At 36.9% G+C, this 18,724-nt stretch overlaps 1 protein-coding gene across 1 annotated transcript in view; it reads right to left on the bottom strand.

The window, feature by feature from the left end:
• The window catches only part of CDKAL1 (CDK5 regulatory subunit associated protein 1 like 1), a 652,342-nt gene that overhangs the window by 549,110 nt on the left and 84,508 nt on the right, over nt 1-18,724 (bottom strand). The window contains 1 exon segment of the mRNA XM_043977679.1: nt 16,076-16,160. Within this exon segment, the coding sequence (XP_043833614.1) occupies nt 16,076-16,160 (85 nt within the window).

Below are 18,724 nucleotides of genomic sequence, written 5' to 3'. Positions count from 1 at the left end.
ATGAGTAAAAGAAAGGCTTTTGAGATGACCACCCAATTTAACCTGTCTATGCCTTGTTTGTACACAGCTGTTTGCATGTTGTGTCCCTCATTAAACTGTGAGCTTCTTGAATAGCAGAGACTGCTCTTGCCTTTCTGTATGTCCCATACTTAGCACAGTGACAGCACAAAATAGGTACTTCATAAAGCTTGTTGATTTGACTTAAGGTCTAGCATTGTTTGTTCCCAAATTTATTATAAAGTAGTGATCATGTTGACTATCCACTTCCTTCGAGATACTCTTTTCTATCTGGGCTTACATGAGACTGATGTATTGTGGTTATCCACCTGATGTATGGGTATATCCCAAGAGTCGGGCATTGACTCTTTTTCTTATCTCTTTTAATGATCACACCAATTCCCATTGTTTAAAATATCACTATACAGATGAGGGAACTGTGGGCATCCAGTAAGAATCCCTTCATCTCCCTTCCTGAATTAATATCATTGCAACATTTCCTTCCACTATTTCTTCCTTCACTCCATGTGTCAGGTTAAGAGGTAGCCCTTCTCCTTGCCAAAGCCAACATCTCTACATTCTTCCTTTACACCATCTCCTCCTAACTATTCTAGCAAATAGCCCCCATTATCATCCCCATTCTTTCTCTTATATTCACACCCTCCCTATCTGATATCTTTCTGGCTACTTACAAACATACCTACCTTTCTCTCTCCCATCCTTAAAAAACCCTCAACTTTGAAATGCAAATTAAAACAACTTTGAGGTATCACCTCACACCTATCAGAGTGGCAAATATAACAAAAAAGCAAAATAGTGGATGTGGGAAAACTAGAACCCTAATCTACTGTTGGTGGAGTTGTGAAAAGATCCAACCCTTCTGGAGAACAATTTGGAACTATGCCTAAGGGGCTATAGAACTGTGCATAACCTTTGATCCAGCAATACCACTGCTAGGTTTATGTCCCAAAGACATCACAAAAAAAGGAGAGCAAAGAATAGTTTACCAGTCAGATCCATGGAGGAGAAGAATTTCTGACCAATCAAGAGATAAAGAACATTACAAGAAGTAAAATGAATAACAAAATCAATGCAACCAAAATTAGAAGGAAAGCAGAAAACTGGAGAAAAGTCAAATTCATAATAATACAAGTTATTCCCCAGCTGATAAATGGTCAAAGGATATGAACAGGCAATTTTCAGATGAAATCAAAGCTATTAATAGTCATGTAAAAACTTCTCTAAATTACTATTGATTAGAGAAATGCAAATTAAAATAAGTCTGAGGCACCACAGTTGGAGGGAATGTAGGAAAATCGGAAGGTAATTTCTACTAAATTCCACTAATCCACTGTTGCTGGATGTGTGAACTTATCCAATTATTATAGAGAGTCATTTGGCACTATGCCCAAAAGGGCAATCAACATACCCTTTGATCCAACAATATCACTAACAGGTCATATCACAAAGAAATTTAGCAAACAAACAAACAAAAAAGACCTGTTTGTACAAAAATACTTATAGCAACTCTTTTTGTGGTGGGTAAGAATTGGAAATTGAGGGGACTGGGGGATAGCTGAATAAGTTGTTGCGCATGATTATAATAGAATACTATTATGCTAAAAGAAATGACAAGTAAGTAGATTTCAGAAAACCCTGGACTTACATGAACTGATACAAAGTGAAGTGAAAACCAGAAAAACACTGTACACAGTAATAGCAATATTATACAATGACTAACCATAAATGACTTAGTATTATTCTCAGCCAGTGATCCAAGACAATTCCAAAGGATTCCGGATGAAAAATGCTAACCACCCCCAGAGAAAGAACTAATGGAGTCTGAATGCAGATCAAAGCATACTATTTTTCAATTTCTTTATTTTTTTTTCTTTTGGTCTTGTAAGAATTATCTCAATTTGGGAACCCCATCTTGGTTAAAATTAGAAAGCCTCGGGTGCACCCCGCACAGCTCCCTCCACCCCGGCATGCCCCAGCCAGCAGGAGTATACACGGAAAACCTGAGCACCAGCTCCCTCCAGCCAAGCCGGAGTATGCAAGGAAACCCTATGCCCAGGCCAGCCTTGGACGCCGCCCCTAGGGATGCCAACAAATTCGCTTGGGATGTGTGGGTGGTCAGCCCAGGTTTCTTGTGAAAGAAGGGTTTTTTTATTCTGGGGGTTAGAGAGGAGACGAGTAGAGAGTAGAGACAGGAAGACAGGAGGAGACGAGAGGAGATGAGAAGGAGAGAGAGAGAAGAGTTCATGGCGGCAGGCGAGAAACTTAAACACAGATGCGCAGGGGTTAGGGAGAGTTGAACTGGAAACATCTGAGTCTGGTGGGAGAGTTCACAGGTCATTATGTCCTACTTGTCTTTGTCCCCATTTCTAAATTGGTTCCCATCAATAAACCCTGTTTTCTTTTGTTTATCTGAAAAGAGGCTTTTTAATCTCGTTTCTTATCAGTCTGGGAGAAAGGCTTGGGGAAGAAATCCTATATTAAATTTGGCCCTTACAGATTGGTGTCCCTTACGAGGTTTAACGAACCTGGGGGATCTTTTAAAACCCCCCTTACAGTCTGTTTTTTCTTTCTCAATATGACTAACATGGAAGTATGTTTTACATGACTGCACATGTATAACCTACATAAAACTGCTTACCTTATCTTAGGGAGGGCAAAGACAAGAGAAAGAGGAAGAAAATTTGGAACTCACTTTTTTTGAGTTAAAAAAATTTTTGAGACTAGGAAAAAGCAAAATACTATTGAAAAATAATAAAACTTATTTCTTACCTTATGGGGAAAAAACTCTCGTTTTCAGAAATATTCAAAACATTAAAGTTATTCTAGCCTTATATTGAAAGAACTTCGGTCTTGATCCTGAGAACAGATCTATGGAGTGAATCCTGTCTTTTGACAAGTTAAAATATTTCCGGCAAGCAATTGTGATCTATAATTTTGTTTTCTTTCAATACACTTTTTTTCATTTCCCAACCAGTTTCTCTGCTTTGAACTTTTCCATCATGCCCCCAAGAACCTCATCATCCAGCAAGATCCAATCAGCCTCGTAACTCACACTTTATCAGTACCCTCTGCCCTCTAATTGGAAGGGAAAGGAGGAGCTCCTCCTGAAATTTCCATTTACAGAGGTGCACAGGCTAGCCATCTCTTCATTTCTTTTGGATCTCCCACCTTTTTCCACTTCATTTAGTGGGTTAAAATGGAATTTCCACATTAAATTGTAAACTCCTTGATGGCAGGAAATCTGTTTGGGTTTTTCTTACTTGTATATCCATCCAGTGCCTGGCACACACTAAGCACTTAATACATTTTACTGATTGACTCAGTAAACCAAGCCTGTAACTGTCAAATATCTTAATAAAACAAAACAAACTCTTTTATTTACACAATTTAGAAGTAGTTTAGTGAAACTCAGGAAATAACTGGAATATACTTTTACTCTGGGTTCAAATTTAAGTAGAGTCAATTCAGCATGTAATACTTGCAAGTAAAAAGAATAACACTTCAGTGTCTAGGTGTTTCTTTGTGGTCTATGCAAGACCTTTTTTTCTTTCTCTCCTATATGCTTTTTAAGCCATCTTGACTAAAAGCTATGCAGGGGGGCAGCTAGGTAGCGCAGTGGATAAAGCACTTGTCTAGGATTCAGGAGGACCTGAGTTCAAATCCAACCTCAGACACTTGACACTTAACTAGCTGTGTGACCCTAGGCAAGTCACTTAACCCTCATTGACCTGCCAAAAAAAAAAAAAAAAGCTATGCAGGGAAAATTAAATGAGAAAAATTAACATTCACTAAAAATAAAGTTTTACTAAAGACAATTTTAGGCATTATTCTGTGGCTCAGAGGTACAAAATTGAATACATACAGGACATAGAGACTGAGAATGATATTTTGGAAATGTTTTTCATTACATTTTGGCTCAAAAGTCATACTAATTTTTTTACATGTTTGAAAACCTTAGCTACTTAAGAAAATACTACTATAAATGTTAAAAATTAAGATTTTTTAAATTTTATAGCACAAATGATATAAAAATCAAGGTTTTCTTTTCTTTTTTCACTGAGGCTGTCATTCATATAGAAAAAAAATGTTCATATTATTTATGAATAAACCTTATTTCAAAACAAAGCAAAAGGAAACCACTTTTGGCTGAAAGGCTAAGTTGAGATGATGTCTAATTCTGCTTTAATCCTGCTATAGCAAGTTTTTGCATGCTTTCTTAACCTTCTATCTACAAAGCTGTTAGGATAGCCAAAACATATATATTTAATTACATAACTATTCAATGCTACCAGCCAGCTGTTGTCAGTGCAAAATACACTGAATTTTCTCATTTAATTCCTCTCTTTAAATGGTAAAAAAAAAAGTTACTGTTGACATTTATTATAATCATATTATATGCAAAATACCAACTCTTTTTTTTTAAATTATGGACTTAAGCCCTAAAAAAGAAACTATATTTGTCATACAGCTCCTTCTAAATGATCAAATAAATTTACCTTTCAGGAGAAGTTCCTAAGTGTTGTACATCAATTTCATAAAAGCATGCTTGCCCGGATTCTGGATAACAGACAATGCTCTCACTTTCCCAGTCATGAATGGAGTGAAACAGGGCTGTGTGCTTACTCCTATGCTTTTTAGCATGATATTTTCAACCATGTTGTCAAACACCTTCCAATGAGGATGAATATGGCACAGTGATAGTAAATTATTCAACTTGAAAAAGCTACCAGTCAAGACTAAAGTGGAGAGTATTTGTGCATGATTTTTTGTTTGCAGATGATTGTGCACTCAATCAATACAGCCTCTGAAGTTGAGATGCAACAAAGTATGAGCTGATTCTCTATTGCTTTTGCTAATTTTGGCCTAACAATTAATGCAAAGAAAATACAGGTGCTCCATCAACCAGCACACCATCCATACAAGGAATCATCAGTTTAAGCAAATGGAGAAGTTTTGAATACTATGAATAAGTCCACTTACCTTGGCAGTATATTATCCATGGATGTACAAACACATTGAGGATGAGGTTAATACATACACTGCCAGAGCTAGCTCAGCATTTGGGTGGCTCCAAAGGAAAGTGTGAGAGAGAAAAGGTATTAGACTGTCAAAATGAAGGTCTACAGAGCTCATTTTGTATGCCTGTGAAACCTGGACAGTATACCAATGTCATGCCAGAAAATTGAATTGCTTCCATTTAAATTGTCTTAGGAAGATTCTGAAGATCAGCTGGCAGAATAAGATATCAGACACTGAAGTCCTCTCTCAAGGTAAACTGCCAAGCATTCAAATTCTACTGCAGAGAGTAAAACTCCAATGGGCTAGCCATGTTGTTGGAATGCCAAATGTACATTTGCCTAAAAGACTATTTTATGGAGAACTAACAAAGGGACGGTGGTCAGAAAAAATGATATAAGGGTACTCTCAAGGTCTCTCTTAAGAACTTTGAAACTGATTGTATGACATGGGAGACACTGGCAAAGGATTGCCCTTTGCCTTCATCAGAGAAGGTACTGTGCTCTGGGAGCAAAGTGGAACTGAAGTAGCTCAAAAGAAACACAAGATGTGCAAATTTAGAGAATCCAAACCAAATATTCACATGGATTATTTGTACCTGACCTGTGGTAGAGCATTCCAAGCTCTTATTGGTCTGATCAGTCACAGTCGGACACACTGTAACTTGACTCTAACATAGTGATGTCATTTTGGTACTCTTCAAGAATAAAGGACAACAACCAATCAACCAATCCAGACTCTTCAAGGTGTATTTCAACATTCTTACTCAGTGCTCATCTTTTCATCAGAAATGAATGAAAATCTCCCCATGTTTTTACCTGCAGAGTTATACACAGCTTTGAAGGGTAAGTTATTCTTGGTTATATGACTTTCTTTTGCCTTTTGAAATATTACGTTTGAAGATTTCTCATATAGTAGGAACCAGATCTTGTGAGATCCTCTTATTCAGTTGTTTCAGTCATGTCTGGTGTCCAACTCTTCATGACCTCCTTTGGGGTTTTCTTGGCAAAGATACTGAAGTGACCAGCCATTTTCTTCTCTGGCTCATTTAATATGAGGAAAATGAGGAAAACTGGGTTCAGTGACTTGGCCAGGGTCACCTAACTATTAAATATCTGAAGCTGGATTTGAGCTGGGATCTTCCTGACTCCAGGGCCATGCTCTTTCCAGTGTACCACTTAGCTGGCCACAGGCACCACAATAGTGACTAATCAAAGGGTTTCCAGTTTCTCAACTAACTGCCAAAATAACCTTCCTGGATACAACTCTAACCACATAACTTCCCTATTCAAAATCTCTTGGTTAATTCCTGGCTGTTTCTACATTAATATACACATTTCTCAGCCTGGCATTGAAAGCTCTCCACAACCTACTCCATTCTAACTCATACTAACTCCTTACCTAAACTGCATTACTAGCTCTTCTCTGAATTCTGAATTCCATCTCTCTTATTCCTGCATTTTCACATGCTACTGTGGTAAAAATTATTGGAGTTTAGCTGACTCATTTGGGAGGAGCCACACCTGGCCCACCCTGAAGTTACGTATGCTACTGAGGTCAGAAGGAGAAACCTCTCCATAGACAGTTTTTGAAGAGGGAGACCACCCCCATCTATTCCACAGTCTCCATAGTCTAAAGAAGCTATAGATGCTGTGATGCCATTGGGCCTCAGAAGCTATTACAATTTTTTGAGAGAAAAGGAATCATCCCTATAATTGAGGTTTTGAAAAGCCAGGGTATTATTGTTCCATGCCATCATTCTCCATGCAATACTCCCATTTTACCAGTTAAAAAACCCAAGCCTGCACCAGATGGTAAACCTATTTATCGTTTTGTACAACATCTTAGGGCAATAAATTCTTATTTTATAGATACTGAGACACGCCATAGGCCCAAAGAGTGGAAAGATTAACCCCTCGCATGGTATCTATGGGGCCTTTAACAGTGGAACATTCATTCTTACTTATGCCTGATGCCCCTGTAAATTTATTTCGTCGTGATCTCCTTTACAAGCTTAGAGCAACCATATCTTGTGCTCCAGATGGGGCTGTCTCCCTACAATTGCCAGAGGATACTGTTCATTTATTACCAACTTTGATTACATCCATTCACTTCCCCAGAGTAACGAACCTCGTGTGACCCTCAAAGTTGGGGACACATATTATGATTGTCTGTTAGATACAGGAGCCTCTAAATCAGTATTAGTGAGGAAACCAAACCCTGGATGTAAAGCTGTAGGATCTTTGAATGTGGCAGGAGTTTCGGGAAAAACCCACTTGGGCCGAAGTTACTTGTCTTATGGAAACTATACTATATACCCAAGTGAGATTACAGATATTATCTCAGCAGGAAATGCCCTAGTAGCGAAAGGCCCGGCTATTAAAGCATGGCCTCTTTGGGATCCAAATTGGAATTATAATGATGACCAGCAATTCCAAGAATTAAAAGACACTAGAGAAACACTTCTGAAGGGAATGGCATCTTGCTCTAGAAAATCTGAAAACTGGCAGAAATTTTTACACTTAGATCAGGAGCCTAATGAATGACCCAATAGGTTTTATGATAGACTTTGTGAAGCTGCTAGGCAATACAAAGTGTGCGGTTATTGTGATAAACAAGGACACTCATTGAGGGAATGTAGAACCAGAAAACATGAACTTAATCAAGCTCTGACCAAAGACCTCCCCTTTTCGGGGAGTAAGATTGAACGCTCCCTGAGGGGAAGCTGAGTCGCTTCGGAACGCTGGTTTCTTTTCTCTCTTCTCCGCCTTCCCCTGGCGTGGCAGGAGCAACTAGCAGACTTCCCAGGTGTGGTGAGTGAACACAATAGCCCTTCATTTCTTTGAATTAGCTTAATGGAAACGAGCTGGGGATTGTATAGACTTAGGTTAGAGCTAGGAGAATTTATCTGTATTTCTTTTTCCCTACTTCCTTATCTTTGATTTTTATTAATTTCACCTTTGTTGTTTAATTAATTCCCAAGTAATAAAATCTGATCCTTTTGTGGAAAAGAAGCTGTAAGGCTCCTTTCTTATTGGCCTGGGAGAAATAACTAAAAGGGTAGTTCAGAGGAAAGGGAGCTTGGGGTCCCTCATTATTTCCGGGACCCCAATATTTCAGCGAGTCACCCAATTAACTCTCCATATATTAAATTTTACCCCCACACTACTTTGATTCTTGAAATCCACTACTTCCCTCAACTCTTTCTCCCAGAATCCTTGTCTTCTTCCAGGGCTTGGTTTCCTTCAAACCTCAGCACAGGTGTAACCTTCTCCATGAAATCTTCTCTGATTCTCCCCTTAGTAGTTCCTTCTCAAATTCCCTTGTATTTAACTGTGCTTTACATAGTGTGCCTTGAAGATAGATTGTTTTCATTTTACATAAACATACAAAGTGCTTTTCACATAGTAGGTCCTGAATAAAATGGTAATAAATGTTTGTTGAATGGCACTGAATTGAACTGAACACATATGAAACCAAGAGTCTTTTTGAGTTAATCCAAGCCTCAGTAGATCACCGCATTTATAACACTTGGGAAATTTTATTGTTTTTCTAACCTGAAGGCAGATCTTGGGAGAAAAAATTAGAGTTCCAAGTAAAATGCAGTCTTATTAAGTAATAAAATTTCAATTTCATTAAAAGTTTACAATTATATAAAAGAGTCTTCATCAGAGCATTGAAGCGATGAGACATTTTACGCAGGCAAACCAACCAACAGTCTTAGAAGTAAGTAATAAGGGCCTGTACCCGAATGGTAATACTGTCAGAGTAGAGAAGAAGCAATATGCAAGAGATGTTATGCAGGAAGGTAAAAGTCAATAGGACTTTGTAACAGATTGAATAGAGGGAGTGAAAGAGTGAGGAGTCAATGGTGATACTAGGTCTCTACCTGGGTGACTAGGCAGATAGTGATACCCTCGAAAGAGGAATGGGTTTGGGAGGAAGGATAATGAATTCAGTTTGGGACAAGTTGAATGTAAGTCTACAGAATATCTGCTTTGAGAAGTCTAATAGGCAGCTGGAAATGGGAATCTGGAGGATGGGAAAGAGGTCAGTGATAGGTAAATAGATCAGAGGAAGACTGGCAATTAAAAAGCAGCTAGGAAAAAAATCTAAAAATTATAGTAAGGCATCATTGGATCAGCAGTCTAACCAACATCTCTATAAAATTGTTTGAATCCAAAGACCAGTGGTTTAACATCATGAAATTCTGATTTAACATCTAGCTAAGAATATTTTAAAGATCACCAACCTCTGTAACAATTAGACCCAACAATCAATATGTCTACTACCAGAACTGGTTTTTTTGTTTGTTTGCTTTTTATTTTGCTTTTAAAGAGCAAAAAACTGGCTTTGGCCTAAAGCCATTTCAAACAATCCAAATAGCAGAGATTAAAGGATCTTAGAATTTTGTGGGGTTTTTTAAAGCTTCACAATTATAAATGCTAAAATAATGACTCACTAAAAACTTAAATTACAAACTTTTTTCCCTTTCTTTACCAGGGCAAAACTGCTTCTACCTTACAAAATCTGAGTAAACAAAAGACATTGATCTAATGCTATAAATCAAATCACAGTGATTTTATTATGAGAATGATTAGCATCAGTAAAGATAAATATCTTGCTGAGCTTAACAAACTTTGGCATTTTAAAAACTTTAAATAATTTTTTAAAAATTTGAATCACTTCCTATGTCATCTATTTTATGAGCTCCAAATTTCTGTCTATAAGAATTTCTTAAAGAAAAAAAAGTAGTTTTTAAACAACTCTTACATACACATTTTTGCATACATTGTATTTCTTGTATACTTTCACTGCTCTACAACTTGTTTCATTCACCAGACCTTTAAATTCTGAAAATTCCATCTGCTCAGATCACTCCAAACTACTCTAATAGTGCTTTGAAAATCAGTTAGATGTAAGTTATTATGGTTAAACTATTATAATATGTATAATATAATATATTATAACATATATAACATAATATATAATAATATAATAAAGATATTTTTATATATACATATATATAAATATTATTTTCCCTTTTATTTTATATATATTTGGTGAGGTAATTGGGGTTAAGTGACTTGCCCTGGGTCACACAGCTAGTAAGTGTTAAGTGTCTGAGGCTGGATTTGAACTCAGGTCCTCCTGAATCCAGCGCCGGTGCTCTATCCACTGTGCCACCTAGCTGCCCCTATAAATATTATTTTTTAAAAAAACAAATAAGTATTTTTTTTTATTTTTTAGCCCATATATACTGATACCCTGCCTAAGTAATAAGAAGTAAATAAGATATAGTCAAGTCAATAAATGAAACTATAGAACCTATTTGGAATACATAATAAAAAGTGTTTTAAATTATCTGTAATCAAAGCAAACTGACCATTCTTCCCTTCATTTATGTAGAGCACACATAATTGGTTTATTTTACCAACCCCTGAATGATCTATTTTAGATGACATGAAAAAAAGCCCACAAAGCCATTAATTGAATTTTTTTTTAATTTAATATACTCAGAAACTACAGATTTTGTGTGTGTGTGTGTGTGTGTGTGTGTGAAACTTTTGATCTTTTTCTTTTGCCCAAGAACCCTATCAAGTTAAAGGCCATCAAATCTAAAACAAAGATATGATGTACAAGACTGGGAGAGGTCAACCTAAAAGGGGGTGATAACTTGTATTCAAAAGATGTACTGATAGCACAGAAAGTTAGCTGAGTCCTTAAGAGATTGTATCAGAAAAAAAAAATCAAAGCCATGGTGCTTTTAAAGATTTCAAAGTTAAAAAAAAAACCTAAAACATTCTGAATCTACTTTTTATGTCTTATCATGCACTCTTTGTGCTGACCAATATGAGCATCACTGATACAAATAAAGAAAAAGTACAATAAGAAAATAAGAAAAGTCTGAAACATTATATTCTTAAAGGAACTTACTGTTTTTAATAGTATTTTATTTTTTCAAATTACATGTAAAGATAAGTTTTCTGTATTTATTTTTGTAAGATTCTGAGTTCCAAATCTTTCTCCCTTTCTCGTTTCCCTCCACAGCTCCTCAAGACAGCAAGCAATCTGATTTAGGTTATACAGTACAATCATGATAAACATTTGCACATTAGTCATGTTGTGAAAGAAGAATCAGAGTAAAAGGGAAAAAACATGAGAAAGAAAAAAAGAAAAAAAAAGTGAAAATAGTATGCTTCAATCTGCATTCAGATTCCATAGTTCTTTTTCCAGATGTGGAGAGCATTTTCCATCACAAGTCTTCTGGAATTGTCTTGGATCATTGTATTGCTGAAAAGATCTAAGTCTATTATAGTTGATCATTGCACAAAGTTGCTGTTACTGTGTACAATATTCTCCTGGTTCTGCTTACTTCACTCAGCATCAATTCATGTAAGTCTTTCCAGGTTTTTCTGAAATCCTCCTGCTCATTATTTCTTATAGCACAGTGGTATTCATTACATTAATATACCACAACTTGTTCAATCATTCCCCAATTGATGGACATCTCCATAATTCCCAATTCCTTGCCACCACAAAAAGAACTGCCATGAATATTTTTGTTTATGTGTCCTTTCCCCTTTCTTATGATCTCTTTGGGATATAGAGCTAGTAGTGTTATTGATGGGTCAAAGGGTATGCAGTTTTATAGCCTTTTGGGCGTAGTTCCAAATTGCTCTCCAAATTCTACTGAATGTATGGAGATTAAAATTATGCTTATTATATTGGGATATCTTTTAATACTCCTGATAAATCAAGGTGAATGATTAAACAAAAAGAAAAAAAAAAGGAGAAAAGGTTCACAGAGAAAAAAAGTCATTTATTTTCTCATTTTGAAATCTGAAAAGAAATGAGGACATTTTGCCTGAAACCCCTGCCATGCTATGGTTCTAAAATCTACCTTTCCTGACCCAAACCTTACATGTCCAAAAGCCTTTCAGGTATCTCAAACCAGATGTTCATATTAAACTCAACATGTCCAAAACCGTACTCATTATCTTTTCTCTCTAAATTGCCCCTCCCCCAACTTTTCTACCTTCCCTATTACTATAGAGGGCAACATGATCCTCCCAGTCCCTCAGATTTCTAACCCTACTGAATACCTCAATATCCTTCACTACTCACATCCAATCTGTTGCCAAAACCTGTCAATTTCACCTTTGAAATGTCTCTCAAATACATCCCCTTCTCTCCTCTAGCACTGTTGTCCCACTCTGATGCAGATCCTTACCACCTTATGCCTGGATTACTACAATAGTTTCTGGGGGATCAGCCTGCCTCAAGTCTCTCCCTACTCCAGTCCATCCTCCATTCAGCCACCAAAGTGCTTTTCCTAAACCCCAGGTCTGACCATGTTACCCCCCAGCTCAATAAATTCCAGTGGCTCCCTATTATCTATCTCTGGGATCAAATACAAAATGCTCTATTTGCATTTAAAGCTCTTCATAATAACCTTGGGCTGCCATGGAGTGCAGGACCTGGCTGAGTTCAAATCTGGCCTTAGACACTTACTAGCTCTGTGACCCTGGGCAAGTCACTTCACACATTTAATAATAATATATTACAATTTACTACTAATAATATTAAAGTGACAATTTGTGGTCATTTGTAGGATCATATACTTAGAGTTGGAAGAGACTTTCAATGCATTCTAGTCCAAACCTCTCAATCTGAAGCACAGAAAGTTAATGGAATTCTCCAAGATCACACAGTTATTGAGATAGACAAGATGTGAACTAAGGTTGTCTCCATCCAAAGTCAGGACAGCATATCAATTGCCTATAGTTGTTAAGTTCTAGGGGCACACTAGTAGTTCTATCTATCTATCTACCTACCTACCTACCTACCTACCTATCAGAAACATGCTCTTTCATATGTCACTAAAACAGCACAAGAATAATTTTATTTTTCCCGAACAATTTGTATACTTCAAGGAAAGAAAAAAAAATAATCGAGCTAATACAGAAACACTTTTTTAAAAATGAAAAACATGGGAGTTTTCCTGAAAGTAAGGGTCAAGTAAATGTGAAACTTTATTCTGCCCTAAGCTTAAGTCTTCCTTCTCACAAGCCTTAAATATGGGCATGATCCAAAGTTTATTCTTCAGTCTCCAGTCCTTTCACTCTTGACGATCATTCAACAAATTTTTAAGAGATTACAAACTGCTATCCATGGCCTTAATTGCTGAGGGGAAAAAAAAGCCAAAGATAATCCCTGCCTTCAAGAAGCTTACATTCTACTGAAATAGACAATGTATATAACCAAGCATGAAATCAAACACAGGTCTAGGATATATGATCACCACCTCCCCTCCCCCACCTACCCATTTCCTCACAAGGAAACAACCTGGTCAAGTGGTCTTTGCAGCCTTCACAAAAGTAAGGATCCCACCTAGTCAAAAGAACCTGAGCTTCACTTGAGGCTTCCAGTTGCCAAATTACCAGTGTAAAGCCTCTTACTGTGCTCGAATAAAGAAACTTTTACACTCTTCCTAAGAGGCAAAGAACTGTCCATCAGTATTCCACAGCTCCCATGGGGCTCAAATTTCTTGCTACACCACAGCCTAGTGATTTCCCATTTTGAAATTCCATCTGTGTCATAAGGCCTGCTCCCTCCCTTACTTGTGGTAAGCATGGCCATAGCCTGGCTGGGGTCACAAATGGCCATTCCACAAATATGATCATTTTTAGAAATTCAAAATCCAGACCTTGACTCTAGGTCACTGGGAACATAGTTAATTTGGGGTTAGTTTGGGCACACAATTCCAAGCAATGCCTTAAAGGCAAGCTGACTACAAGGCTTATTTAGTTTCTGTCTCCATACATACTCAGATGTTTATTTCAGTTGTTGCACCTCAATCAAGACAAGGTGGAGGGTGGGGAGGAAGAGAAGGGAAAGGGAAGGGAAAGAGGAAAGGGAAGAGGGGAAGGAAGGAGGGAAGGATGGGGAGAGAGAGAGAGAGAGAGAGAGAGAGAGAGAGAGAGAGAGAGAGAGAGAGAAAGTGCTCCTCCATTATATGTCATTAGGTATTTCCAGAAGCATCCTCATCACATATACATATTCTCAGGATACAGCTTTCAATGATCACACCTTCATTTCTCCTCCCACTTAAAAAACTGACCAAAGTACTCTTTATAGACACTGTCCATGTCTCTAATCCAGAACAATTCTCTGAAGTCTAAGTGAAGCATAAGCACTGTCTTTTTACTAGCTTCTCCATTGCTATACAAAGTCTCAAAACTGTCAAAGTGGCCTAAATCTTATGTACAGGCAAAAACCACAATTACACCAAACATAGTTAGGATAACAAAGATGCTGCTGCTAATAACTAACATTTATAGAGCAATGTTAACTATGTGCCAGGCAGAGTGCTAAGCACTTTACAATTATTATTTCATTTGATCCTCACAACAACCCTGGGAGATAGGCACTATCATTATCCCCATTTTACTGATGAGGACAAGGAGATACACAGAGGTTAAGTGACTTGCTTAGGATCAAACAGTTTTTAAGTGTCTGGGATCACCTTTGAACTCAGGCCTTCCTGACTCTAGGTCCAGAGTTTTATCACCCATACCACCTAGCTGTCCCTAGTGGCACTGGACTAAAGAAACAAAGTTATACAGATTCAGCAAGCAAAGAACATTTTACAAAGTTTATGAGATATTACTATTTAATTAGGACTTAAGAGCAGTCGACCTTGCTGCTAAAAATGACCTTCTCCAACCACAACGGGAAAAAAAAGACAAAGAAAATCAGCTTCCTATCTCAGAAGAAAATCTGATACCTATAAAGCTTCAATAAGCAACTACAGCTCTTCTTGAGAGAATTTAGTACCCAGGGTTGACTGTAGGTCATTCTCTCACTCAGAGATTAAAAACCTCAATCAAATTGTCCTGTGTGAATTCATGTAATTGAAATAAATCCATGATTTACTTATATTACTGGGCCATCTTAAGTTGGTTCTGTACAAAATGTCTACATGTTCCTTTCTGCACAGAGCACACCAAAACTTCTACAGGACTCTCTGTACTATATATAGGCAATTCCCTTATAGAGGTACAAGCAAATTTCCTCCGGGTTCCTATTACCAAAAGGCACCTGAAATTTTACCCAATACATCCCTGCCACAGCAAAGGCAATCCTTCTGGAATTCCAAATTTACCCCATAATGTGACAAATAGTTTCAGTTTGTGACTAAAGAAAACAAGGTCATTAAAGGTCACATATATGCCACCTAGTATAATTTACCTTGATGACTATTTACCTTTTTATGTATATATCCTATCTTCCCAACTAGATTTTAAGCTACTCTAGGAAAAGAGACAGTATGTCACACCTCAATAGATGTCCTACTACTTCATGTGCTTTAATTATTTTTACTTGTCTCTTCAACTTCAGCCTGTATGGCTCAATATTTACCAAGGACTGAGCCAGAGGACTATTAACACATTGTCACAGTGTCCACCAAAGCAAAAAAGGAATTTACTTTTCTCCATGCAACCTAAACAAGGAATTATTTTGTCAGATGCATTGGGTACATGGAATCGGTGGATTCCATGAAAAATAAATAATTAATGCACTTATAAAATCCTTAAATCAACTATTAACAAATTACTAAATTAAAGATCAGTATGGGGGCAGCTAGATGGCGCAGTGGATAGAGCACTGGCCCTGGAGTCAGGAGGACCTGAGTTCAAATCCAGCCTCAGACACTTATCACTTACTAGCTGTGTGACCCTGTTCAAGTCACTTAACCCCAATTGCCTCACCAAAAAAAAAAGGTCACTATGATTTGAGATAGAGTGAGATAAACCATAATCACATTTCAAACAACATTTATAACTCTTCTGGTACATTTCAGAGAAACTTCATATTTATACTGAATAGTGAAATACCTTTTAAAAGTGAATTCAATTCAGTTCAAACCAGTAAGCATTTATTAAGTTACTACTAAGTGTAAGGCATTGGTTTAGTAACTCCTTTTTAGAGAGTTCTCTATTCCCTTTGGAAAGAAAAATTAACAACTTCCACTTACTTAATTGAGTTTCTAAAGTGATCTTCAGCTGGATTTTTCACTGTGCAACTATTTAGCAGCCACAAATCTGCTTCTGATGGATTTTCTGAAAACAGAAGAAAAACAAAGAAAAAGAATAATGACTTAAAATTATACATATTTCAGTGATCTTGGAAAAATCATTGGGAATGGGAGAAGTGCCACAGGACTTGGAACAAGGAAACAGAATTCAAACAAAAGAAGGCAGATTCTTCCAACTATAAGGTAAAAAGATTAACTTAAAATCCCAGGAAAACTACATGATTAAAGGGATAGTTTATATAGATTCTCTCCATAAAAGTACTACTATGGTGCCTCATTTTGGAATGAAGACTGACCTGAGACCCAAAAAAATCACTTAGGAGAAGTCCAAAGCATAGTAAGCTCTAAACTAAGCTACAAATAATTTGGTTATTGTCCTATCTGGCAAGAAATTATAACATCCTGTTTGAGGACCAGCCAAGATAAGTATAAAGAAGTTTATCATTATACGGTTGGCCACTAAGTGATTATTTGGCTATGGAAAACTTATCTCCACCTGAATAATTGATGGCCATTAGAAACTCATCACGCTTTAAACCAAACTAAGCACAATCCATCTCAACACTCAAATCTCTTCCTTTCAAGTACCCTATTTCTATATATTATCATCCACCTAGCGATAGGGGCAAAGGGACAGAAACTGAAACCCAGAGAAGTTGTGACTTGCCCAGTCAAAATTGGTTCAAACTGGTCAGAGATAGTCAGAACAGGTTAAAACAAGTCAGTACTGGTCAAAACTGGTCAAAACCAATAAAAACTGGCTGGAACCAGACCAAAGCAGTAGAAAGAAGTTAAAACTGGCCTGAATAGGGTCAGACCAGCACATGATAGACAGCACAGCTCCAACTATGGAGCAGTCAGAACCACTTCAAACTGGACAGAGATGGTCAGAACTAATGAAATCAAGCTGGAAATGGTAAAAGAAAAAAAAGTCAGAACAGGATTAAATAAGTCAAAACTTGGTTAAAACAGTCAAAACCTGCTGAAACCGAGACTAGATAAAGGCAGCTGAATCATGTTAAAACTGGTCAAAACAAGATAAAAACAAGGGGCAGCTAGGTGGCGCAGTGGATGGAAGTCCTGAGTTCAAATCTAGCCTCAAACACTTGACACTAGCTGTGTGACCCTAGGCAAGTCACTTAACCCCAATTGCCTCACACACAAAAACAAAAAAACAAACAAAAAACAACAAGATAAAAACAGTTAGAACCAGTTCAAATATGCCCAACAACCAATGACCCAATATAAACTATGTACCCAACAAACTATGTCCTCAATGGCCAGCTACCCAACTAATTCTGTTCCCAATGACCAATGACCCAATTCTGACCCATTTACCTATATACCCAATGACCTATGTATACAATAACCTAATAACCTCTGAATCCAATGACTCAATTATGACCCAATTACCCATGTACCCAATGCCTCAATTAATTATATCCCTAATGATCAATGACCCAATTATAATGCAATTACTTATGGACCCAGTTACCCAATTAGAAATAGGCCCAACGATTCAATTACCTAGGTACCCAATGACTCAATTAACTATGTACCCAATGATCAATGACCCAATTATAACTCATTCAATGTCCTATGGGCCCAATTATGACCCAAAGACCTATGTACCCAATAATACAATTATGAACCCTATGGACCCAATGATCCAATTAACTATAAGCCCAATGACAATGACCCAATTATGACCTAATTACTTATGTACCCAATGATCAATGATCCAATTATACTTCAATAACCTATGGACCCAATTATGATGAAAAGATCCAATGACCCAATTATGAATCTTACGAACCCAATGACCTATGTACTAAATGACCCAATGACCTATGTACCTGATAACCCAATTATGACCCAATTACCTATGGACCTAATGACCTATATATGGGAAAACTCAATTACCTATGTACCCAATAACTAAATTATGACCCAATTACCTATATACCCAATTAGTCATGTACCCAAGGACTTATATACCGAATGATCTATCTTCAGACCCAATGACCAAATTACCTAATGAACCCAATGACCTATGTACCAAATGACCCATTACCTGTGTACTATGATCCTATCAAGTATGTCCTCAATGACCAATGATCCAATTACCTTTGTACCCAGATAATTCAATTTGATGCTAAAGAAAAATAGAATATTATTCTCCTGTGACCCTTCCCAAAAGAAGCATCATTAGCTCCTCCCAAGATGTTCACAGATGTTCCTATACATAGTGACTTCTAAAAACTATGTCCTCGTTTCTCTTCCAAATAGTCTAATAGTCATCCACAATTTATGCCAAAAATAATTTAAAAGTACACAATTTAAATGACAATGCATTAAGATTAAAAAGTGAAAAGGCAATTGTATAATTCTGTAGTAGATATTTACAGTTAATTTTTAAAAATAAAACTTCTTTCAGCTTGCTATGCAAATCATCAAACCTTATATAAAAGTTAACAATGGAAATGCCTTATAAAACAAGCATTCTAGAAAGGGTTTTTTCCCAAAAAAAAAAACTCAATGAAGCTTTGTTTGTTAAAAATCAATATTAACAAACATCAAAGTTACATT

Source organism: Dromiciops gliroides, chromosome 1, assembly GCF_019393635.1.
Source record: "Dromiciops gliroides isolate mDroGli1 chromosome 1, mDroGli1.pri, whole genome shotgun sequence".
Taxonomy (NCBI): Eukaryota; Metazoa; Chordata; class Mammalia; order Microbiotheria; family Microbiotheriidae; genus Dromiciops; species Dromiciops gliroides.
The sequence above is the reverse complement of the archived record's forward strand: the minus strand, read 5'-3'. Positions and strand labels throughout refer to the sequence as shown.